Source organism: Artibeus jamaicensis, unplaced genomic scaffold (genome assembly GCF_021234435.1).
Source record: "Artibeus jamaicensis isolate MK-2021 breed Jamaican fruit bat unplaced genomic scaffold, CSHL_Jam_final contig_240, whole genome shotgun sequence".
NCBI classification, from domain to species: Eukaryota; Metazoa; Chordata; class Mammalia; order Chiroptera; family Phyllostomidae; genus Artibeus; species Artibeus jamaicensis.
This window is the reverse complement of record NW_026521506.1, coordinates 15,621,588-15,647,785: the sequence shown is the minus strand read 5'-3', so window position 1 is coordinate 15,647,785 and position 26,198 is coordinate 15,621,588. Positions and strand designations below refer to the sequence as shown.

At 41.5% G+C, this 26,198-nt stretch overlaps 2 protein-coding genes across 2 annotated transcripts in view; both read left to right on the top strand.

Annotated features, from left to right (window-relative positions):
* Positions 1 to 21,555, top strand: part of LOC119049310 (zinc finger protein 449-like) — a 26,907-nt gene extending 5,352 nt beyond the window's left edge. Inside the window, exons 3-5 of the mRNA XM_053662324.1 lie at positions 1,693 to 1,791; positions 2,061 to 2,451; positions 21,423 to 21,555. Coding sequence (XP_053518299.1) covers positions 1,693 to 1,791; positions 2,061 to 2,451; positions 21,423 to 21,555 — 623 coding nt within the window. The remainder of the gene's footprint in view (positions 1 to 1,692; positions 1,792 to 2,060; positions 2,452 to 21,422) is intronic.
* ZNF75D (zinc finger protein 75D) overlaps positions 21,128 to 26,198 on the top strand; it is an 18,727-nt gene continuing 13,656 nt past the window's right edge. Inside the window, exons 1-5 of the mRNA XM_037145282.2 lie at positions 21,128 to 21,387; positions 22,894 to 23,397; positions 24,621 to 24,813; positions 25,469 to 25,560; positions 25,922 to 26,048. Coding sequence (XP_037001177.2) covers positions 22,951 to 23,397; positions 24,621 to 24,813; positions 25,469 to 25,560; positions 25,922 to 26,048 — 859 coding nt within the window. The 5' untranslated portion in view covers positions 21,128 to 21,387; positions 22,894 to 22,950. The remainder of the gene's footprint in view (positions 21,388 to 22,893; positions 23,398 to 24,620; positions 24,814 to 25,468; positions 25,561 to 25,921; positions 26,049 to 26,198) is intronic.

Here is a 26,198-nt window from a genome sequence, read left to right as displayed (position 1 = left end):
TGTGCAGAAAGTGGAGGCTGAGTGCACCTCAGCCGCAAGAATCTGAAAATGACACAGGAGGAAGGTGGGCGTGGGGTAGGGTTGGTAGACAGTTAAGAAGTGCATGAGGCGAATATCCAGCAAGGAGCTCAAGTTTGGGTCCGCCTCTTTGATGAAAGCTGGCACCAGGGGGGTGCCATGCTGGGGTGAGTAAGTAAGGTGACAGTGTTCAGTCTTCTTTAGTTGGTGCTGCCCAGAAAGGGGCAGCTGGACTGATGGTAAGTCCATGAGACCTAGCTGCCTGGTGATGATATTCCTGGCCTTGTTCTCATGGGTGCTAGATTCTGTCTCTGGGGCTGCTTCAGTCCTTGACTAGTCATGTCTTTAGCTCCATTTCACCCAAGGGGAAGATGTTTGGGTTGGTTTAAGGTGACTTGTGATGAAGTTTAGAGCCTGAAGAATATCAAGTCTGTGCTCTATGTATGGGATGGGAACCCCCATAGAAACACATCCTTTAATTCTGAACTTATTTTCACATCTCTGCTATGGGGGGATTGAGGACTTCCAGGTTTCTGCCACCCTAAGGCTGTGCTGTGCTGCTGTCCACCCACCACCTTTCCAGTAGTTCACACTTTCACTTGATGGCGCCTTTCTTTTGATCCATGACATGCAGTTTTATTTGACCTGGGGCTCATACCCTCTCATTCTAACCTTACTTTTGAAAATTAGGCATCAATAAAATGCACAGTTGTATTTAGAATCTCTTCATTTGAAGTATCTGGCCTTTTAAAAATAAAACTAGGAAATAGGGTGTTTTAGTCGACTTCCTGTGCTTTGATATAATGTCCTGAAAGCTAAATTTTCCTTCAGATCAACATTATCCACACTGACTTGCTAATGTCATTTTACTAATTCCAGTATTTAAACATTGCCCTGTATTTCCACCTGAAATGAGCCATTTCCAACCCACACTTTACTACAGACCAGTAAACTTGGCCAGAGGTGAGGTAGGGGTGTGCAAAAAGAGGGTGGAAACACAGCAGCTCTCACTGAGGAGAGAGGTGGTAGGATATAGGGGACTTGTGGTTTTTCTTAGATTGAGTTAGAAACACTGCTGGATGATGATTTTGGTTAGTTTCAAGAGAATCTACTTCTAGACTTTAGCTGAAACAAACATATACAGGTTATTTTTTTTTACCTGTTGCTTACCCACTTCAGTTGTCAAAATTTGAATATTTCTTACTAAAATTACTCCAGTAACCAGTTTCCTAACCCCCACTTTGGCCTCTCTCTTTTTTTTACTTGGTATTAAGTTACACAATGTTTCTCAGTTTTAATATGGCAGCACTATAGGAAGGCTGATTCCATATTATGGCTCTCACCTACACAATCCCATTCTCCAAACAACAGTGGAACACATTCAGTGTATTGACTTCATAAGGGAATTGATTCACCTTCCCTCCATACACTGCAGGAGAATCGCTTTGAGTTGAATACAATGGGATCTCCCCAACCCCCAGTTTGGGTTTTGTTCTTATGTTGAAAAACAAAAAACACAGCAAAAATGACTTGTCAGAAGCTCCTGGTGAAGCAATGCTGACAAGGTAGTGGGCAGATATTGAGAGATCGCATGTCCTAGAAAGAGACCTATACTCTGCATAAACCTGTATTGACTCAAAACTACCCTTCCTCCCATCTCTCTCCTGTGGCCAGCATACCAACCACCAAAGCCTGACCCCATAGACCCCTGGGTGAAGCAACTACAGGACTGTATGGAAGTGGAACAATTACAATGGCTTGACTTCAATACAGGTAGGTGAGGGTTCATGTGATGCTTTGGAAAACCTAAAGAGATTTCTATGCTTACTCCTAGAGTAAAGAGGTTTGGGATAGCACTTGGAAGTTTTTGTCTTCCCACTAGCTATTGAGCATAACTCTTCTCATTTGCTACCTATCCATTCTCCTTGGAATATGGTGAGATCTGCAATTTCTATTCATGCTCTGTATTTTGATGTTGGGAGAGAAAATGTGTCAAAGCAGAGAAAACCTGGAGAGTATGTGTTCATTTTCTATTTCTTTAGACGGAAATGCACTTCTTGGTCCCTGTTTCCTAGAAGACTCGGAACACCCAAGGAATCAACGGGAAAGTCCCACAGAGCATGTACCCAGAGAGTACACATTGCTTGTGTGTGATCAGAACCCCTTTCCAGAAGAAAGAGCTGAGATATACAACCAGGAAGAACCTCTCAGCCCCAGAGCTCTTGAGGAAAACCATGCCAAAAAGAGCCCATACCAGTGTATTCACTGTGGGAAAGAATTTGTTTCTAGTAAGGTACTTAATGGGCACCTGAAAATTCATGTGGGAGATCTCCCTCATGAGTGCCTTGAATGTGGGAAAAGATTCCTTCGTAAATCCAACCTACAAAGGCATCTTCGCGTTCACAGAAAGGAGGCACCATATAAATGCAATGGGTGTGAGAAACATTTCAGTCAGTTGTCACACCTCATAGAACACCAGAAAACTGCTTCTGGTCAAGAAGTATACATTTGCCCTGAGTGTGGGGAGCGATTTTGCAATAGAAAAGGTTTTGCAAACCACCTAAAAATCCACACAAATGGAAGACCTTTTAAATGTCACAGTTGTGGAAAAACATTTAATCGACAGAGAGACCTTAGAGTGCACTATATGGCACACACTGAAGAGAGACCATTTATGTGTGAGCATTGTGGGAAAAGCTATAGACATAAATCAAGCCTTATTTTTCATTTAAGAAACCATTCAGGGGAGAAGCCATAGAAGTGCACCCATTTTTTACAAGCTTCTTAAAGAAAGCATGCTTTAATATGCACCAAGCTGCTCACTTTAAAGAATAATTCTTCAGAGAAGATTTCTTTGAGCTGCTCACCTTAGAAAAGAATTTGTTGAGGAAATTAGGTTCTACAGAAATTGACACAAATCTATCAAAACTGTAACCTTCATTAGGCTGCCTTGGAAGGACAGTTTTGTTTGAGCTTACTTGTAAGAACAGTTTTATATTTGCTGTGCTTAAAATCCATGTTTCAAGGCATATAAATTCTAGAGTATACACTGACTCTTTCCACTGTCCCAGATATGATGATTTCTGCATAAGGAAGTCTTGTTTAATCCTTATGATAAAAATGTCTTTCCCTGGTTTGTGTAGCTCAATGGATTGAGTGCAGGCCTGTGAACCAGAGAGTGGGCGATTCTATTTCCAGTCAGGGCACGTGCCTGAGTTGGGGGCCAGGTCCCCAGTAGGGGGCACTTGAGAGGCAAGCACACATTAATGTTTCTCTCCTCTTTCTCCTTCCCTTCCCCTCTCTCTAAAAGTAATTATTAACATTTTTTTAAAAAAGAAAGAAAATGTCTTGTCCCAAGCCAACCACAGCACAGGTGTTAGTAAGGAACATATAAATGTTGCTATTCCTTTCAGGTCTAGGGTCAGTAATCCAATAGACAGGGATGTACCCAATTGACCTGTACGTATGCATTACTTTAGTCCTATGGAAATGCATACGCTGTTCCTGTTTGATTGCCACTGACCAGTAGTTGCAGCAACATGCAGGTGATTCCCTGAAGGTGGCAACAAGCACTTCCCTTGACTCCCTCTTACTCCACAGGCAGAATCTCCTGTGCACCCACTGTTATGTTTATACATCATTTGAGCCTTGAATGCAGTCCATTTTTGACATGTGGAGCACTTCCAAAAGATAAGTATCAGGGAAACATCCAACTCATAATGTACTGTGAGGGGCAGAGAACCATGCCCATCACACCAGTACCAGGAAGAGAGAGTGGACTAGATAAACATGGAGACCCTACCTGGAGTGAACTTCCAGGAAATATTGTATTTTCTTTTTGTTCTTTGAAATGATCAAAGCATTGAAGGCCACAAACTTTAAGTCTAACTTTGGTCACCTCCCAAAAATCTTATGCAGTGTTCTTACTTGTTATTTTGCAGTTGTTTGTTATGGCAGTTTCTATTTTATTTCCTTTCTGCCCCAAGAGTCGGACATTGTCGATAATTTCTGCCAAGTTTTGTTTATATTGCAAAGTTATTAATAAATGTGGTTCATTCTAGTTTTGCTTTGAAGTTTATTTACATGTTCTTGAAGACTTATGTGCTATGACCGAAGAGACTAACAGTTCCATTTGTAGAGTACGCCTTAGGAGAGGAGTGGTTGTGTCATCAGCTTATAGCCATTCACCTTCTCTAAAAACTGCCAGAACATATGACACACACCTTTTCCCACTCCTTGGCTTGTGGTTTCACTCAGTAATTGGTGTTCCCTGATGAAGAGAATTTCCCAGGCGTTACATAGTTGAACTTATCATTTCCTCCCCCTTTACTATTAGTGCTGTTTGAATCCTGGTGAAGAAATGTTTTGTCTACCCCAAGATCATGAATATATCTTCTACATGTTCATTTTAAAGTTCTATTATGATACCTTATACATTCAGATCACATTTAACTGGAGATTATTTCTTTTACAAATGGTATGAGATAAGGTTTAGGGAAACACTTGATATTTTGTCCTCAGCCTTTGGGTCTTAGCAAAAATGAAGTTGGTAAGAGAATGTTTTTACCAGCCTATACATGGAATTGAGCAAGTATATTATGAATAGTATCCCAGGTGAGGGGATATCTCATACAAAGGTCTGGGGAGAGGAACACAGAGTGGCTGGAGGGAAAACTAGAGTGCTAGGCAAAGATCAGGTAATGAATAGAGGGTGTGGTAATCCACCTGGTGGAGTTGGAACCTCATGGCGCAGTCAGTGGGAAACCATCACTCTCCTTGAGAACTACTGGTGAGATTTGCATTTTATAAAGCTCACTCTGGCCCCTGCATGGTGATTTATGTAAGACGAGATGGGGGACAGGAAGACCAGTGAGGAGGCTGCTGCAAGTGATAGAGAAAGTGGGTTGAGGTAAGGACAGTGGTATGCAGATGAAACAGAAGGGAAAGATTATTTGAAGGGAGGGAATTAGGAAGCAGAATCCACAGGCTCCAATGACTGACTGGACACGAGGGGTGTGATAGCCAGATCTGTGTCCTGAGTGCCTGGAGTTGGGACACTGGGGGAGCAGACCATGAAAAGGGAATGAGGGCCCTCTTGGCCGATAGGTCCACAGTCACCTGTCGAAACTCATAGAAGTTTCAGTCCTGTCATCCTATTCACTGTGCTCTAGACTGTCTCCTGCCCACAGCGATTCACTCTTTTAATAATCTTTGGGGGTTTATTATGTTCCAGATAACATTATAGGTACTGGGGATGACAGAGTCCCAGTGCTTGGGAAAATCACAGGTTAATAAGACAAGACTAAAAGTTAAGCAGAAAAATTCTACATCAAGATGGTAAGTACAGGCACAAACAAATATGTATAAGTTAACATTGGAGGAAGGTGGTGAAAAGGTGCAAACTTTCAATTGTAAGATTAACAAGTACTAGGGAGGCAATGTACAACATGATGACTGTAGTTACCACTGGCATATGATATCAATAGGTAGGAAAGTAGTTAAGAGAGTGCATTCTTGGAGTCCTCATCCCAAGGAAACAATTTTTTCTTTCCCTTCTTTCTTTCTTTTTATTGTATCTGTATGAGATGATAGATGTTAGCTGAACCTATTGTGGTCATCATTTCACAATATATATGTCACCCTGAGCTTAGACAGTGATGTAAGTCGATTATTTCTCAATGAAACTGGGACATAGGAAGAAAGAGAAACTTAGAGACATAAAAATTAATCATTATCCTATGACACAGGAATCCCCCCTCTGGCTTGTTATCCACAAGAATGGAAATCAGTGTCTGCAGCAGGTATTAGCACCTCAGTGTTCATGGCAGCACTATTCTCAAGAGGCAAGCCGTGGAAACTACCTAAATGTCTGTCAGCAGATGAGTGGATAAAGAAAATGGGGTATGTACATTCAATGGAATATTATTCAGCCTTAAAAAGATGAGGAAATTCTGTGATATACAACAACATGGAAGAACCTTGAAGACATAATGCTAAGTGGAATAGGTCAGTCACAGAAAGACAAATACTGCATCTTTCCATTTCCACGAGGAATCTAAAATAGTCCCACTCTTTAGAATCCGAGTCAGATGGTGGTTACTAAGGGAGGGAGAGATGGGGTGTTGCTACTCAGCGGGACTCAAGATTCATTTATGCAAGAGGAGGAAGTTCTAGCCTCCATACTGTTATGTACACATGGGGCCTATAGTTAACAGCACTGATCTGTACACTTGAGTTGTTTTAGAGTGTAGAGCCCATGTTCACTGTTCTGACCATAATAACATAACTTTAAAACAATAGAAAAGAAAACCACCGAGACTCCCATTTAATGGAATAAAATGAATGATAAGAAACACACAAATATTCTGTAAACTAAAATGCCAAACTGCATTTAAGGAGGGTGGTCAATAAGTATTTCTGAAGTGAAGAAATGAACACATTTCTAGAAGGAGAGAACAAAGACTGAGATGTTGTTTACTGGCACCTGAGGTTCTACTAAGGGTGGTAGAATGGTGGGATCACCAACGTCCAGATGTTTTACGCCCAGATACGCTGTTTTATATATACGCCCAGATACGCTGTTTTATATATACTCAGAGGAAACCAGGATGGGTTCTTGGGTTCATGAAATGGGTGTCAAGAAGCAACAGTTTCTTCTTTCTCAGAAGGCCCTCTACCGCGACTCTGTATTAACATTCAAAGGGAAATAACTGACAGTGGAGAATGAAATACTTGCGGTGTTTGATCTCTGTTCTTTTTCATGCTATGTAAGCCATGGAGTGAAATGGCCCTCCACTGCTTGGCAAGACAATGAGAGTTTCTTGACCTCCATTTCTAGGCTCCATACTGTTAACAACATCTATTATTATTTATTGAGTGCTTACACTATGTCACAATTATTAGTAAGTATTTGAGATATTTCATCTAATCTCATCCTCACAGTCACCATATGAGACAAGAACTGTTGTTTTTTAAATATACTTCAGAAATGAAGAGACTGAGGCTCAGAGAAGCTTAAAAAATTACTCAAGGTCACACAACTGTGACTCAAACTGCAAAGCTTGACTCTAAGCCCTGACACCCTTTGTTCCTTTCTGAAAACAGATTTTTCTCCCAACCTGTAACTAATTACTACAGGTCCGTGAACCCTGAATCAATCCACTGGGGCAAGATGTGTAGCTGTAGCACTCAGACTTTTCCAAATAATAGCAGAGTAATACATAGGACCCTCAGCAGGATGTGGGGCACTATCCCATAATGAAACCATCGATATTAATGCAGACAATGCACGAACATTCTTCCATTAAGTATGGGATAATTCAACTTTACAAATATGCTCGTATCCTTTCTGATCAAATTTTACTCCCCAATTTTTGCAACAAGCTTAAGAAGAACAATCTGCTTTTCAATAGCTTTTTCTGCTTCACCACTATATATGAAGGAATGTAGACGTTTTTGAGATTACACTCCAAAGAAAAACATGGATTGTCTCTACAGCCCCAAGCCCTTGTCCCGGACAAGTCACTGGTAGATTTTACCTGGAAAAAAAAAAGCCTAAAATGGCTTTTTAAAAAATCATTCTTTTTTTTTTTTTGACAAAATTTTATTTGAATTGTTGCTCAAGTACAGTTTTCTGTCTTTTACTCCCATCCCAGCCTATTGCCCCCAGTGCTCCTCACCTCCCTCCCATTTCCACCCCCCTTAGTTGTTGTCCATGTGTGCTTTATACATGTTCCTGTAAACCCTTCCCCTTTTCCCCTGAAATTCCCTCCCTTCTCCCATCTGGTCACTGTCAGCCTGTTCTCGATTTCCATGTCATTGTTTTTATTTTACTTGCTTGTTTGTTTTGTTGTTTAGCTTCCTGTTTGTTTTTTTTTTAATTTTATTTAGTTATTTTTCAAGTACAGTTTTTTGTCTATTTTTCCCATCCCAGCCTCCCCCGCCCCTTGCTCCCCACCTCCCTCCCATTTCCACCCCCCTTAGTTCTCGTCCCTGTGTCCTTCCTATTTGTTCCTCCAAATCCCTCCCCCTTTTTCCCCTTAACTTCCCTTCCTACTCCCTTCTGGTCACTGTCCCCTTGTTCTCTATTTTAGTGTCTTTTTTTTTCTGCTTGCTTGTTTGTTTTGTTGTTTAGCTTCCTGTTAAAGGTGAGATCATATGGTATTTGTCTTTCAGCACCTGGCCTATTTCACTCAGCATAATGCTTTCCAGTTCTATCCATGTTGTTGCAAAGGGTAGTAGCTCCTTCTTTTTCTCTGCTGCATACAATTCCATTGTGCATATGGACCACAATTTTTGATCCATTCATTTACTGATGGGCACCTAGGTTGCTTCCAACTCTTGGCTATTGTAAATTGTACTACTATGAACATTGTGATACATAGGTTCTATGAAATTGATGTTTTAGGATTCTTTGGATATAATCCTAGCAGTGGAATTGCTGGGTCAAAAGGCAGGTCGATTTTTATTTTTCTGACATATGGAGAAAATTCCATACTGTTTTCCATAATGGTTGTACCAGTCTGCAATCCCTCCAAAAGTGAACTAAGGACCCCTTTTCCCTACAACCTCTCCAACATTTGTTGTTTGTTGCTTTGTCTATTATAGCCATCCTGACTGGTGTAAAGTGGGATCTCATTGTGGTTTTAATTTGCATCTCTCTGATAGCTAACGAAATTGAACATCTCTTCGTGTGTCTCTGGATATTCTGTATGTCCTTCTTGGAGAAGTGTCTGTTCAAGTCCTTTTCCCATTTTTTAATTGGGTTAGATGTCTTCTTAGAGTAGAGTCATGTAAATTCTTTGTATATTTTGGAGATTAAACCCTTGTCTGAGGTATCGTTGGCAATTATGTTTTCCCATACAGTTGGTTGTCTATTTAATTTAATACTGTTTTCTTTAGCCATGCAGAAGCTTTTTATTTTGATGAGATCCCACTTGTTTATTCTTTCCTTTATATTCCTTGCTCTAGGGGACATATCAGTAAAGAAGCTGCTGCGTGGAATATCTGAGATTTTCTTGCCAATGTTCTCCTCTAGGACTTTAATGGTGTCACCGCTTATAGTTAAGTCTTTTATCCATCTTGAATTTATTTTGGTGTATAGTGTAAGTTTGTGCTCAAGTTTCACTTTTTTGCACATAGCTGTCCAGTTCTCCCAACACCATTTGTTGAAGAGGCTATCTTTACTCCATTTTATGTTATTGCCCCCTTTGTCGAATATTAATTGACCATAGAGTGTTGGGTTTATTTCTGGGCTCTCCATTCTGTTCCATTGGTCTATGTGCCTGTTTTTATGGTGGCTCCTTTGTTGTTGGGTCCTCTCCTCCAGCAGGTTTACTGGTATTCAGAACTCCCACCTTATGTTGTATATGATCAGGGGCTGGGAAAAGGCAAAATTGATTAAGACAGCTGGAGAGTATTTTATGGGATTTAAAGTACCAACAAATAGACAACAAATAGGAGAATCTTTGGAGAAGTACAGCAATAACCATGATATTTTGCCCAACTAGCCACTTTTTATAAAAGGTGAAAAAGAGATAAGACTCTTGTTAGAGGGGGAGAAGAATGTGAAATGACTCCAGAAAGCAGAGTGCTTATGCTAGGTTAGGTGGTAGATATAGTGAGAGTAAGAGCTAGCAAATTTGTGTAGTGCGTGAGAAAACAAACTTAACCATAACAGTAATAAAGCTCAGGAAAATAGTGAAATGGACATTGGAACAACAATAACATGACAAGAAATATATGATCTGAATAAAAAGAATAAAAAGTAAAAGACCAAGAGTAGTATGGTATTGGAATACAAGTGAAGTGAAGGAAGAGAAATTAAAATGCAATGTGAAAGGTGGAACAAAGAAAACCAGTCAAACAATGAAATCAAACAAACAAAAAAACTAGACAGAAGGAAGAAAAATAAAATAATTACAATAATAAAAATAACAATAATAAATAAAAAGAAAATGCAAGTTCTGTAGGATGATAGCTAAGTGAATTTTGTCTCAGTTGTTGGCATTAGCCCTCTGATCTCTCTCTGGATCTGTCTTTGGTCCTTTCACAGCTCCAGGTCTTATTGTCTTACACTTGGAAGAAAAGAAAAGCCTCCTGCTGACTTTGAACCCACCAGGTGGGTTCTTCTGATCTTCCTGGATGCTGCAGGCAGGGAGGGGTTCAGCTCCATTTGTTTTGCCTTTCCTGTGGGTCTGCATTGGGGGCTCGGTCTAGGCTACAATATTCACAGGTGTCCAGCCCCCACTGTCCATATGCACCATGCTGGCACCTTTAATCCACCTCATCGTGCCACCCTTTGATTAGCCTGTGACGTGTACTGAGTGGGAGCAACCCTCCTCCCTCTTTGCTGTCCTGGGCACTGTGTGTGCAAAGTCCTTCAGGGCAGCTTAATTCCTTTATTAAATTAAGTCTCTCTGGGGACTGCTTCCCTTCTGAGCCCCTGCTACCCCACTTTGATCAGTCCATGAGGCACCATGATTTGGAGCAAATTGTGTCCCTCCCCCTCCCTCTTCATTGGCCTGGCTGCAGTACACCAGAGTTCCTTGCCCAGTGGCTGAGAGCCTTTTTTATGAACAAATTCCCCTTGGTTGTGGCCTGCCATTTTTAACAAGCATCAGGCTTTCAAAACACCCCAACTCTCTGACCAGTCCTGAGACTATCTGGGTCAGGGTCAGTTGCAGCCTAATTCTTCTCCCATCTCCAGGTGTCCCTCGGCTCTTCAATTTCTCTGGTACTATCTCAACTGGTCACCACAGTTTCAGCTGGGGGACACCGCCTCTGTGTGTCTCCCACTGCATCTTTATCCCCTGCAGCGACTTCAAGCATCCAGGTTACTCCTGGTGCAAGACTGGCTTCCCTGCTCTGGGAGGGGAGGGAGCTGCAAAGTTATGATCCCTGATCCAGCTCTCCTCCAAAGCTCCTGTGGCAGCCTCAGTACCTGGGCAGGCCCCAGGGACCTTCCCATCAGCCTATGCAATCTCTTTACCATTTGTTTTTATTTTTATTTGTTTTTTATTTTTTAAATATATATTTTATTGATTATGCTATTACAGTTGTCCCATTTTCCCTTCTTTATTCCCCTTTGCCCTGCTCAACCCCTCCCACCCACATTCTTCCCCCACCCCCTGCATGGATCATATATGTAAGTTCTTTGGCTTCTACGTTTCCTATTCTATTCTTAACCTCCCCCTGTCTATCTTCTACCTAACATTTATGCTACTTATTCTCTATACCTTTTCCCCCCTCTCTCCCCATCCACTCCCCTGCTGATAAGCCTCCATGTGATCTCCAGTTCTGTGATTCTGTTCCCCTTCTAGTTGTTTGCTTAATTTGTTTTTGTTTTTGCTTTTGTTTTATGTTGTTAATAACTGAGTTTATTGTCATTTTACCGTTTATATTTTTTATCTTCTTTTTCTTAGATAAGTCCCTTTAACATTCCAGATAATAAAGGCTTGGTGATGATGAACTTCTAAACTTGACCTTATCTGAGAAGCACTTTATCTGCCCTTCCATTCTAAATGATAGCTTTGCTGGATAGAGTAATCTTGGATGTAGGTCCTTGCCTTTAATGACTTTAAATACTTCCTTCTAGCCCCTTCTTGGCTGGAAGGTTTCTTTTGAAAAATCAGCTGACAGTCTTATGGGAACTCCTTTGTAGGTAACTCTCCTTTTTTCTTGCTGCTTTTAAGATTCTCTCCTTATCTTTAATCTTGGCTAATGTAATTATGATGAGCCTTGGTGTATGCTCCTTAGGGTCCAGCTTCTTTGGAACTCTGGGCATCCTGGACTTCCTGGAAGTTTATTTCCTTTGCCAGATTGGGGAAGTTCTCCTTTATTACTTGTTCAAATAAGTTTTCAATTTCTTGGTCTTCCTCTTGTCCTTCTGGCACCCCTATGATTCAGATATTGGAATGTTTAAAGCTGTCCTGAAGGTTTCTAAGTCTCTCCTCATTTCTTTGAATTCTTGTTTCTTCATTCTGTTCTGGTTGAATGTTTCCTTCTTCCTTCTGGTCCACACTGTTGATTTGAGTCCTGGTTTCCTTCCCAACACTGTTGGTTCCTTGTAAATTTTCCTTTATTTCACTTAGCAAATTTTTCATCTAATTTGTGACCATATTCAACCATTCTGTGAGCATCCTGATTACTAGTGTTTTGAACTGTGCATCTGATAGGTCAACTATCTCTTTGCCACTTAGTTGTATTTTTTTTCTCGAGCTTTGATCTGTTCCTTCATTTGGGCCATTTTTCTTATCTTGGTGCACCTATTATGTAGTAAGGGGCAGAGCCTTAGGTGCTTTCCAGCACAGGGCAACCCACGTTGCTGCATTTTGACACTGTGTGGGGGAGAGGTTTGAGAGGGAACAATGCTGCTTGCTTCACTCTCTGCCAGTTCTCGGTCACATCACCCACTAACCACAATCAAATTGGACCCTTCTGGTGCTGATTCCTGGGTGGATGGGCTTGTGTATGTTCTAGGACCTTGTGGGCCTCTCCAATGAACTCTCCTATGAGGCCAGGAGTTTCTCCTGCTGCCACCTCAACCCCCACAGGTGTTTTCTTTTTTTAAATTTTTTTTATTGATTATGCTGTTACAGTTGTTCTATTCCCCCCTTCATTCCCCTCCACCCTACCCCCCGTCCCCACCATTACCCCCCTTTAGTTTATGACCGTGTGGCTCAAGTTCTTTAGATTCTATATTTCCCATGCTATTCTTGCCCCCCATCTATTTTCTATCTACTGTCTATGCTACTTATTTTCTGTACCTTCTCCCCCCCTTCTCCTCCTCCCACTCCCCTATTGCTAACCCTCCTTGAGATCTTCATTTCTATGTTTCCACTCCTGATCTAGCTGTCCTTTTAGTTTGCTTTTGTTTTAGGTGTGGTTGTTAATAACTGTGAGTTTGCTGTCCTTTCACTGTTCATGTTTCTTTAACTTCTTTTTCTTAGATAAGTCCCTTTAACATTTCATATAATAAGGGCTTGGTGATGATGAACTCCTTGAATTTGATCTTATCTGAGAAGCACTTTATCTGTCCTTCCAGTCTAAATGAAAGTTTTGCTGGATAGAGCAATCTTGGCTGTAGGTCTTTGGATTTCATGACTTGGAATACCTCTTTCCAGCCCCTTCTTGCCTGTAAGGTCTCTTTTGAGAAATCTGCTGACAGTCTGATGGGGACTCCTTTGTAGGTGACTGTCCCCTTAGCTCTTGCTGCTTCTAGGATTCTCTCGAGGATTTAATCTTGGCTAATGTAATTATGATGTGCCTTGGTGTGTTCCTTCTTGGGTCCAACTTCTTTGGGACTCTAAGCTTCCTGGATTTCCTGGAAGTCTATTTTCTTTGCCAGATTGGGGAAATTCTCCTTTATTATTTGTTCAAATAAGTTTTCCACTGGTGGCTGTGCCTTTCCCCCTTCTGGTACCCCTATAATTTGGATGTTGGAGCGTTTAAAGATGTCCTGGAGGTTCCTAAGACTCTCCTCATTTCTTTGAATTCTTGCTTCTTGACTCTTTTCTGTTTGGCCATTATTTGCTTTCTTCTGGTCCACTCCATTGATTTGAGTCCCAGTTTCCTTTTCATTGCTATTGGTGTCCTGTGCAATTCCATTCATTTCAATTAGTTTCATCTTAATATATTTGTCTAATTTGTGGCTATAATCAACCAGTTCTGTGAGGATCCTGATGACCAGTGTTTTAAACTGTGCGTCTGAGAGTTTTGCTATTTCTTCATCACTTAGATTTATAGGCTCTGAGGCTTTGAGATCTTCTTGAGCCATTTTTGGTCTGTTCGCACCCTTTAAGTGTGAGAAACGGAGCCTTGGACTCCAAGGTCGCTGGGTTATGACGCTGTATGTGGAGGTGGGGTCAGAGCAGGGAAATGGCGGCACCCTCACTGCCGCCCGCTGTGGGTACCCGCTGGGTCCTGGTCCAATCGCCCACTCCCTCGCTTGTCTATCCATGCACAAATGCGTGACCACAGTCAACCCGCAGCCTTGCTCCCTCGCTGTTTCCCTGCGGTCGCTCGCTTGGTCGCTGGCTTGGTTGTTTGCTTGGTCGCTCACTACGTCCAACCCTGCGCCTGGATTCCGTGAGCCTGAGTGTGACCGAGTTTTCCTGTGCAACCCCACTCTACCAGCTGCTGGTTTCGCCCCTTACTGCTCAGACTGAAGATTTTGTTGTTAACAGTCTTCCGAAAAGTTCAGTTTTCTGTGTTCTGGCTGTGTTTTCTCTTGCTAATATTTAGTTGTCTCTAAACTTGGTTGTGTGAGAAGGCACAAATATCCACCTATGCCTCCATCTTGGCGGAAGTCTCCCCCCACAGGTGTTTTCAATCAGAGGTTTTGAAGCTTTATTTCCCTGAGCTGGGACCCTGGGTTGTACAGTACGTCTTGCTCCCAGTTGTTCTCCCAGTTTATCTGCACACAAATTTTGGACCACCTAGTCCACAATCCACCACCTCACCAGGTCCACTAGCTGCCACCTTGCCCACCAGCCACAGCCTTGCTTCAAGTCCTTTCTGCCTGGCTGCCCATCTCCATCCCTCCTACCAGTCTAGATGGATGTTTCATCTTTAACTCTTTGGTTGAGAGACTTCCATACAGTTTGATTTTCTGTCAATTCTGGTTGTTTTTTGTTTTTAAATTTGTTGTTGTCCTTCTTTTGGTTGTGCGTGGAGGCACAGTGTGTCTACCTATGCCTCCATCTTGGCTGGAAGTCTTTGTTTTTATTTGTTTTTTTTTGAAGATTATGCATTTATTTATTTTTAGAGAGAGGGGAAGGGAAGGAGAAAGAGAGTGAGAGAAACATCAATATGTAGTCACCTCTCATGCACCCTCAATGGGGAACCTGGCCCACAACCCAGGCATGAGCCCTTACTGGGAATCCAACCAGTGACCCTCTGGTTTGCAGACAGATGCTCAATCCACTGAGCCATACAAGCCAGGGCCTTACCATCTGTCTTTAAATGTCCTATACAATCTTTGGCTTCCAAACTGCATACAAGTTAGGATTCCATTGGCTGTTCAGTCTGTTCTTCAGAACATCGGCTAGGTGTCCCAGTTTGGTGCACGAGTAAGTGGGTTCAGCTCCCACCTACCTCACCACCATCCTGAGTCCAATATGGATGCCTTTTATTTCTTCTTCTCTGATTGTTGTGGCTAGGACTTCCAGTACTATGTTGAATAAGAGTGGTGAAAGTGAACATCCCTGTCTTGTTCCTGATCTTAAAGGGAATACTTGTGTTTTGCCCATTGAGTACGATGCTTGCAGTGGGTGTCATCTATGACGTTTGTTATGTTTAAGTATGTTCCTTCTAATCTCACTTTTGTAAGAGCTTTTTTTTATCATAAATGGGTTTTTGATTTTGTGCTTTTTCTGCATCTATTGATAAGATTGTGTGTTTTTTATCCTTCATTGTGTTTATATGGTGTATGAGATATATTGATTTGCAAAAGTCATAACAATCTTGCATTCCCAGAATAAATCCCACTTGATCATGGTGTATGATCTCTTTGATGAATTGCTGCGGTCAATTTGCTAATATTTTTGAGGATTTTAGCATCTATGTTCATCAGGTATATTAGTCTATAATTTTCTTTCTTTGCAGTGACTTTATCTTTTTTTTTCAATTAGGATAATGCTGGCCTTGTAAAATAAGTTTGGGAGCCTTCCCTCCTCTTGAATTTTATGAAGTAGTTTGAGAAGAAGTGTTAGTTCTTTTTGGAATATTTGGTAAAATTCATTTGTGAAACCATCCACTCCAGGGCTTTTGTTTGTTGTGAGTTGTTTTGAACTACTTCAGTTTCATTAAGTGTAACTTGTCTGATTAGATTCTGATTCTTCTTGATTTAATTAGGAAGATTGTATGTTTCTAGGAATTTACTGATTTCATCCATGTTATCCAGTTTGTTGGCATATAGTTGTTCATAATATTTTCTAACAATATTATGTATTTCTTTGGGGTCCATTGTTATTTCTCCTCTTTCATTTCTGATTTCATTTATCTGGGTCCTTTATCTTTTTTTTCTTGATGAGTCTGGCTAAAGGTTTGTCAATATTGTTTATCTTTTCAAACAACCAGCTCTTGAATTCATTGATTTTTTTGCATATTTTTTAGACTCTATTTCATTTATTTTCGCTCTGATCTTTATGATTCCCTTCCTTCTACTCACTTTGTGCTTTGTTATTCTTTTTCAAGTTCCTTTAAATGTGAAGTGAAATTGTTTATTTGAGCTTTTTCTTTTCTTTCTTTCTTTCTTTCTTTCTTTCTTTCTTTCTTTCTTTCTTTCTTCTTTCTTTGAGATAGGCCTATAATTCTATGAATTTCCCTCTTAGGATCACTTTCCCGTGTCCCACAGATTTTGGATTGTTGTGTTATCATTTTCATTTGTTTCAAGGTATCTTTTGATTTCTTCCTTGATCTCATTGTTGATCCATTCACTATTTAATAACATGTTATTTAGCTTCCATGTCTTTCAATGTTCTTCTTGTGATTGACTTCTAGTTTCATAGCATTGTGGTCAGACAAAATGCTTGATATGATTTAAACCTTCTTGAATTTATTGAGACTTGTTTTGTGTTCCAACATGTGGTCTATCCTAGAAAATGTTCCAAGTGCTCTTGAAAAGTATGTATATTCTGATGCTTTGGGATGAAATGCTCTGAAGACATCAATTAAATCCATTTGATGTAGTGTGTCATTTAAGGGTGCTGACTCCTTGTTGATTTTCTGTCTGGAAGATCTATCCGTTGAAGTCAAGGTGGTGTTAAAATCATGGACTATGACTGTATTTCTGCTGAGCTCTCCCTTTATGTCCATCTAAATTTTCTTCACATAACTTCCAGCCAAGATGGAGGCATAGCTAGATACACATTGCCTCCTTGTACAACTAAAAAGAAGGACAACAAATTTAAGAACAAAAAACAACAACCAGGACTGCCAGAACATTGAACTATATGGAAGTCTGACATCCAAAGAGTTAAAGAAGAAACATTCATTCAGACTGATAGAGGGGCAGAAATGGGCAGCTGGGGTGGAGAGGACATGCAGCAGGGTGGCAAGTGGAGGACCTGGGCAAGTGAGGTGGTAGCTGGTGGAGCAGGTGGACCCACATTTGCATGCAGATAATGTTTGACATTAAAGTGACATAAGGCCTCTAATGAAAAATTACAGTTTGTCCAAATTCAGGTTCCATATTTGAGACATCTGATATGGGAACCAGAATTACACCTGAATACAGATAGGCTCCATGGTGTCCTAACTTTCCTAAAGCCCCAAACTAAACATCAATTGTGATAATTTCTTGGGCTAGCTGGCTATTGCTGAAATTGGATCCCAAATCTCTCTGCTATGGCAAAACCTCTGTATGTTTTACTAAGGAATGATACTCCTGACACAATATTTGGGAAGAATGGAATACCATAGCCTTTAAAGCCTTAAAGGAGAGTTTAATAAACTCACCTGCCCTTAGACATCCCAATGATCAGATTCCCTTTTTCCTTTAGTATATGGAAAGGAAAGGAATGCCCCATCACTGGACTGAAGCTTTCCATTGTAGACAAACTTCTTCTGTGGTTAAAGTTCCTACCTGAGGAACTCTGCTCAAAGTCCATAGTGATCTTGGGGCCTATCTTACTGGTCAGATGCTTCAATGAGTCTGTGCTGTTTGGCCAGTTTTACATTTTCACTGCATTTATCACCCTCGATCCTTGTCTTTACTCAAATGTACTAACAGCATTATTAGGATTCATTTGACCCTGGCTGATGTAACTCAGTGGATTGGGCATGGGCCTGCGAATCAAAGGATTGTGGTTTGATTCCCAGTCAGGGCACATGCCTGAGTTGCAGGCCAATTCCTGTCAGGGGACGCACGAGAGGCAACCATACATTGATATTTCTCTCCCTCTCTCCTTCCCTTCCCCTCTAAAGATAAATAAATAAAATCTTAAAAAAAGATTCATTTGGCAAGATATGTAGAAACCCTCCAAATACTCTGGCCAAATGCATTGCCATTGGTTCTTTTAAAACTCAGATCTTCTGTCTTTGGAGCTCATAAAGTCTCACCTTTTGAGGTAATTACAGGATGCCTGATGTATCTGGCTCCTGCTGCTTTCTTTTTTTTTTTAATTTTAATTTAATTTTATTTTATTTATTTATTTTTTGAGAGAGGGGAAGGGAAGGAGAAAGAGTGGGAGAGATATCAATGTATGGTTGCCTCTTATGTGTCCCCTGCTGGGAACTGGCCTGCAACCCAGGCATGTGCCCTGACTGGGAATTGAACCGCGATACTCTGGTTCACAGGCCCGCACTCAATCCACTGAGCTACGCCAGCCAGGGCTGGCTCCTGCTGCTCAATCTACAGTTGAAAAAGGGAGACACACTTCAATATTTTTAATGCCTAATTGATTCTATTGAAAATCATCATGCTTTTGTCGAGCAATCTTTTCACAGTGCCCTCCAAGGATATGAAAACCCCAAACACCATTCTCTGCAACCTGGAGCTTTTGTTTACTGGAAGAGATACCTCCAAAATACTCCATCCAACCTTGCTGGAAGGGCCTTTTTTTTCATTTTTTAAAATTTAATTATTGTTCAAGTACAGTTTTCTGTCTTTTACTCCCATCCCAGCCCACCACCCCCCCCAGTGCTCCCCACCTTCCTCCCATTTCCACCCCCCTTAGTTGTTGTCCACGTGTCCTTTATTCTAGTTCCTGTAAACCCTTCACCTTTTTCCCCTGAAATTCCCTCCCCTCTCCCCTCTGGTCACTGTCCCCCTGTTCTCGATTTCAGTGTCTTTGTTTTTATTCTGCTTGCTTGTTTGTCTTATTGTTTAGGTTCCTGTTAAAGGTGAGATCATATGGTATTTTTCTTTCAACCCCTGGCTTATTTCACTCAGCATAATGCTTTCCAGTTCCATCCATGCTGTTGCAAAGGGTAGGAGCTCCTTCTTTCTTTCTGCTGCATAGAATTCCATTGTGTATATGTACCATAATTCCTCACAGGCTATTCCAAAAAATCCAAGAAGAAGGAAGACTCCCAAACTCTTTTTATGAAGCCAGCATCATCCTAATCCCAAAACCAGATAAAGATACAACAAAAAATGGAAGGGCCTTTATCAGGTACTATTGACTAACTCTGTGCTCCTAAACTCCAGGGAGTAGACTTGATACAAGTGCCAAATCTAAAGAAGGCACCAAACCCTGACTAGAACTATACACAATCTGGTGACCTGAAACTAAAGCTGTCAAAAATTAAAGTATGCAATCTCTGAAGAGACAACTTTCCCAAAATTACTAGGCCAGGCATGTACAACTGCCAGTAGTCATGGAGCACCAGGATCCTAGCAAGAGGGTCTTTTCCAGGGATATGAGACATGGGACATGGTACAGGAGACTAATGGGAACATGGACTCACCGGATAAGAGCTTTTTTTTCCAGGTAGAAGGCTGTGCCATTTCCCATGATAATTCTGTCCCTTTGACACTCACTTTTCTAGTATAAGCTCTGAATTTTGCCAGGAAGCCTCCATGGGAAGTGGCCCTGCAACTAAAGTACCCTTGCCTAGAATCAGTTCCATGTCTGCCACGTGGCCCAGTAGCTTCATACTCAAGCCTCAGCTGCCAGAGCATCAGGAAAGGAGGCTGCAGTGTGGTGGACTTCCTAGTGCCAAACAAGTAGAATCCAGTGACCCCCACCCCAACATACACAGACAAACTCACAACATCCCAGGATACTGTGCTTGCTCTAAGTTTTTGACTCCTGGCAATTTCGACATACTTGTTCATCTGAACTCTCTTATACATACTATTCTTTATTAGTATATTTAGAGTCTTCCCCAAAGACAATAGTGTGATTAATCTGTCATACTCTGTTTGGAGTATGGTATTTTGTTATGTCTTATTAAGAAATATTATCCTGATTGCTATTGGCTTGTGAAATTCCCACAGCATATTTGTGCTAAGTGAATTGCTGGGATTCTAGAAGAGTTTTGGGGTTAGCAAAGAGTCACTGCCCAAGCCAGAACTTTCTAATAGTACTCACAAATTCTCAGTATTTATAGTATAAATGTCCTGTAGCTGCTCCACATGTTCTTACTGATGCGCCCCAGCAAGGCCCCTCAGCTGCTGGGGCTGCTAACTGCTCAACAACAGATGTAGTGGCATAACTTATTTCATGCTATAATAAAGTAACATTTTTCTTTGTCATAAACAAGTGGATTAAAGCCACTTAAGTCATAAACAAGTGAGTTAGAAATCATGTTAAACCTATACACAACAATATGGACAATTTTTGACCAAATGGTTCAATACTAGGTTTGGAGACACTGGTACACTCCAGTTCTTTGAAAAATAACTCATCCAGAGGACAACGCTAAACATTACAGGAGATGTAAGATAAAGAAAGGTCCCTGTTTCCGAGGAAAGCATAATGTAGTATAAATAAGCACAGGATATGACAAGAGACCTAATTCTTGTCTAAAACCTGTCGCTGGTCATGTCGTACATCTCGTATACATTCTTTACATGCCAAAGAGGAATATAAATGGAAACTATATTACGAGAGTAAAGCCTGCCTAATAAGGATGTGCCAATGAATCAGAAAAGAGTTTTTAAAACATCAGGGACAGTGGTTCCCTAACCTAGCCAGGGACCGAACCAGGACCAAACTGCCTTTACTCAGGGAGGCTCAGGACAAGCCTAGTGAGGTGAGGTTGCCTGCAGAAAGGGCCGCTGGCTGCCGGAAATTGACGCAGGAATAATCTGAACAAGCAACTCTTTGCTTAAGTCGGGGATAAGAGATCGAGATCCTAGCACCTGTTGTCAGTTGGCTACATCATTCGCTCTCAGGTGAATACATCACTCTCAGGCAAACAGTGGCTCTCAGGGCTCCTCTGAGCCTCCAGCAGGCTGGAGACTCGATGGCATTAACTGTTTTTTGCATCATGGGCTGAACTGGAGCAGAAGGCCAGTTTGTCCCGGATGGAAAGGACCCGCAGGATGGTTCCCGGCAGGTTAGGCTGAAACTGCGCTGGCGGAGAAAGGAGATAGATGGCTGGGCGTGGCTGTCACAAAACCACCGGAAGCAAATGTCCTTTTTCCGGTTGGGGCCGGTCCACAGTCCGCGACCCCAAAATGGCGAATTACGGTACATTCTCTCGGAGATAGAGAATCGAGTGGGTGACTGATCTTCCAAGGTCCCTCCCAAGCGCTCCCAAGTCTTGGTGCTTCACTCGCCAGACATCACATGTTCCGGACACCGTCTCCGTAGCGCACCAAGCTCTTTCTCCACGGAATAGCCCAGAGGCGTGGCTATTTCAAAGTCTAGCAAGGAAGAGGGAAGTGGCGTTCACGGAGGCCAGAGCTGCGTGAAGGTAATCGAGAACCCCGATTTTCCCTTTGTATTCAGTATGGAGAGCCTGAGAGATGCCAGCCGCACGTGCTACTTGCAGCCTGCAAGGTGGTGGGAGCGTGGGGTAACCGGGGAAGCAGCCTTCCCAGTTCGCGGTGGCATCATTTCCAGGCGGCAGCAGTTAGCCTGAGAGCAGGCGGGACCTTTTCTCAGCAAATCCGGTATTCAGGCTCTTATTTTAACATCTAACATCCAGAAGAAATTTCTTTGTACTTAATGTGCAAATATCACCCAGGGATGCTGCTGAAGCACACTCAGAGGCTGACCGCGTGCAAAGGACTTAAGGTCAACCTTGTGGTCGATCCAGAAGGTGTTGCGAATTTGTGGCGGGGGACTGGCCAATGATGTTTTCCACTGCACCCAGCGAAATTTTCCAGTTTCCGCTGACTTAAATCATTGGAGGAAGGTGTATTACAGCTTTTGCTGATATAAAAATACAGGCGGTTTCCCTGTACTTCCTGAGCCTTAGTAAGCACCAAAGAACCAACCATTTCTTTGAATACCAGTAGCATCCTCGAAAGAAATTTGTTGCTCTTTTTGCTGCACACCTCAGGGAAAATCAGACTTTCAAGGGTATCCTCAGCCTTGCTTAAAGATCTGTTATGACCATGAGGAAATGTGGAGTCAGGGGAAGGGGTACCTTTACTAGACTCCTCTTGTCTCAAGAATTTTAACCATCACCTTTTCTTTCCTTTTTTTACAATCTGCCATTTGTGTATCTCATAAACAGGTGTAAGTTTTTTCTGTAAAGTAAGCAAGAAATTTAATACACAGGTATGAATTTTCACAGCACCTTTTATAAGTCATCTCCAAAAGTATAAAAAAAAGTGTTATGGACATCTGATTGCTTTGTCAAGGGATATTTGCTCTAAGGAATAAGGTTACTTTTCCCCTGATTACTTCTTTTCTGATCTTCCTCTCTCAGCTCTCCTTCCAGTGTTAATGCAATGGAAAGGAAACTATTGAATGTTCTGTGAAGTAAAGGTTTCAGTCTTCATAAGAGAATGAAAGGGCATAGAAATTATTTTCCACCTGACTAAAGACAAAAGATTGGGATGATCTGTAAAAATTTATAGAAATTCAAATATGCCCTATTTGTGAAGATGGGACAGGAAGCACACAGGTTAAGTATTGGATAGTCTCAAAGCTCTTTTAGCAAATGAGTGCCAGGTTTGTTTTTTTTTTTACCTACCAATTTTTCCAAAATGTTTTAGCAAAAAATTATCAGTCGACATCTGTATTCTCCGAGGTGTGCTTTGTTTCAAAGTTGAATAACATAAAAGGAGAGAAATATATGTTCTGAAGTAACATGTCATCATGCATGCTCTAATACTTGTCAGTTGATACTAAGGAGGAAGGAGAACAAGAACTCTTCTGTTCATTCTTCTCTGGTAATTATAAGTAGCAAGTAAATATGTGTGTCATGTGGCTTTGATCTTGACATGTACTTTTTCTTTCCTTCCCTCAGTGCCCTTGGGGAGAGGATCCATTCAAGGCCTCAGTTGTCAAAGGTGGCACCAGGAAGATGTCACACATAGGAGAAGAACTGTTCCTAGAACAAATTATGATGAGACATCTGAAGGTGAATGAATGCTTATACCCACATGTGGAGGCTTTGTGGGAGACTAAAGGGTCTGTTAGAGAGATCTCTGGTCAGAATAAGAAATCCAGCCCACAGGTGAACAGTTTTGGTCATGAGAGTGCTCGCCAGCACTTCCGGAGCTTTTGTTACCATGAAGCAGCTGGACCGTTTGAGGCTGCCAGCCAACTTCAGGAATTATGCCATCAGTGGCTAAAGCCAGAGATCTACTCAAAAGAGCAAATCTTGGAACTACTGGTGGTAGAGCAGTTCCTGACCATTTTGCCCAGGGATACCCAGAACTGGGTGCAGAAGTATCATCCGCAGAGCATCAGAGAGGCTGTGGCCCTAGTGGAACGTTTTCAGAGAGAACCTGGTGGAATAAGTAATGAGGTAAGAAAAAAATTCCTTGCATGTACAATTAAATAGGGTAAATGTAGATGTCTTTGGGGGTAGTTAATCAAGGAATGAGATGGGTTAGGTCACTCTTCCCTGGTTCCTTTAGGACAATTAGATGGGATCTGAAATCACAGATATGCAGCGATAGTCTATACAGGTTTCATAGCTCCTGGAAATCTTTCCTGGCCTTAGAAAAAAGAAATACATTTCACCCATTTTAGGGCCAGTGCACATTAAGGGTGGTGGGCCTAGTCTGGCATGGCCAAGGATACAGGACTTGATTTTTTAGAAACAGAGTAATAAAAGGCAAGAAAGATTCGGGAAAGGAGGAAAAATCTGGGAAAAAATAGACAGCACTTAGAGATCAAGGGAGAGAGAGGGTAGCAAACAGAAGTATAAAGCAAACAGCTGTGGGGAGACTGCATAGGAGGAGAAGAAATAGAAAAAGTGGGAAACAAAGATATGGAAAGAAGAAAATGCCAACAGAAGTAAAGAGAATGAAGATGCTGAGGGGTAGAGCTTTCAGTAGTGTGAATCTCTGGGCTAGGAAAAGAGCCTCCATTGCCCTCCCTTAATGGTCCTGTCCTTGTCTTTGCTGGTTAATGGGGAACCAAATAATGGGGAGATGGCAGCACACTTCCTTTCCTCTGGAACCCACCTTGAGGAACATAGGGCTGGACATATTTTTGTGTTTTACTACAACTGAATTGTGTGGAGGGAGGTTAGAGCTCAGCTTTCCCCAGTTTTTTCCCTATTGCATCCCCATTCTTCTTGAAACCCTTCCCCAGCCATGAGGTGATTAGAAAATTTGTCACAGAGGAAAAACTTTTTATTCAATGCCTTATTTTTTATAGAAAACTAAAAGATAGAAATGTACTTAGGCAAGGGTCTAAGTCAAGGAAACAAGCCAGTAAGGCAGTATGAGAACAGGCAGCCTTCCCCCATTCTGCTAGTAGCCTGAGCTCTGACTGTATGTGGAGAGGTGAAGCTTGGCAGCAGTCACAGTGTTTCATTTTATCCTAATTTTCCCAGGTGATGTAATTCTTTTGTGAGAAAAGGGTAGCCCAATACCTTTCAGTTTTTTTATTACTTATTTTAATGTCACACACTCCCCAAATCTGGATTGTAGTCTTGGATTCTATTCTTGTTCATCCCTCCACCATCACCCTTAAACCACAAGTAAGTTCTGTGCTAATGAGGATGGGGATTATTTCTAGGTCACAGCCCATGACCTCGGAAAGGAGACAGTGCTCTTGGGAGGAACACCAGTGATACCAGGCTTTAAGTGGAAGCCAGCAGAGCCCCAAGCAATGGGTATGTTCCAGAAAGAATGTTGGAATACATTTCAAATACTACAAGAACAGCTGGGCTGGAAAACTCACAAAGAAACCCAATCCGTATATGAAAGAGGTGAGGAGCTTCATAATCTCTTCTTGGAGCTATGATAGTAATTGCTTCAGTTAGCGTATAATAGGAATATTCTAGGTGCCCAACCATGGTAGCAGTTAGGATGTCTCTCAGGTGCGAGTACTATAGGTCAATGGTGGGTGAAGGTGCGGGTCAGTCTGGGGTACAGAAATATCCAAACCACAGAATTCTGGTATTCACATCATGGACCTTGCTCCTTAGAAATTTGAGAGAATAAGGTGGAACAGGGATAGGAGGATAAACTGGATCAGAAAATGGGCTGTTACTGGCAAAGTAGGAAGAGAATTTTGCACCAGGAAAAATTAAAAAGCAAAAGAGTCTCACATTTCCTGCTATATACTGGAGGGCTTGAGTCCTTCCTTTTCAAACACCTTTAATCTTGCCCAGGAAAAAATAGTGGTTTTTCTTTTATTAATTTCTTATGGAATCTGGGGAAACAGTCAACTGGGGAACCAGTTTGATGGAGTGGTGGATATTTAGTTTTTACTTACCAAGAGAGGGACACTTTGTGTATTACACATAGTTGTGAAGGTGAACCATCTTTACTTAAGGAATCCTGACATTTTATATTTTAGAAATCAGCTCAGGATATTCATAAACAGAAAAGAGAAATTTTCTGGCTCTTTTCCACCCACAGCTGTGCCTACTCAACAGATTCTAGCATTTTCTGAGCAGAAAAGCACCCAAAACTGGAAGATGGCATCTGAGCTCATCTTGCCTGAATCCCAGGTGAGCTGTACATTCCAGATTTTTCAGGGAGCCTGAATATGATCTTATTTCTGCTTTTCTCTGCTACCTAAGACCCACAGTGCCCAGTAGGTGTCTGAGCCAAGTTTGCCACAGATGTCCTCTAGGCAACTACACTTGGCACAGTAGGAATTGGGCACCTCCCATGCTTGTTTACTGATCTCTTTGCTGCCTTTCTTTTCTTCTATTCATTTTTCCCCTAAATTTTATTAGGGGAAAAATAACTTAACTTCACTTAACTTTCACTTAACTTCAGTGACTGCCCTACCATGTAATTCAGAAATGGGTGATAGTATGGCTTTTGTAGTGGCAAGTACTACTTAAAACCCATTCTCTTCTTTAGAGTTTGTTGACATTTGAAGATGTGATCGTGTCTTTTTCTGAGGAAGAATGGGAATTACTGGACCCTTCTCAGAAGATTCTCTACCATAATGTCATGCAGGAAAACTATGAGACCGTCATCTCTCTAGGTAAAGATTCTTCTTTTCCTTTGTGTAGAAGTTGGATAATCAGTTATGTCCTCAGTTGATGGAAAATGCTCTTCTGTGAGAGAGTCCCTGTGTTCCAGTAGCTAGTTGGTTCTCAACCTGATGATGTGGGGAAAAAGAAAAGCATATCTA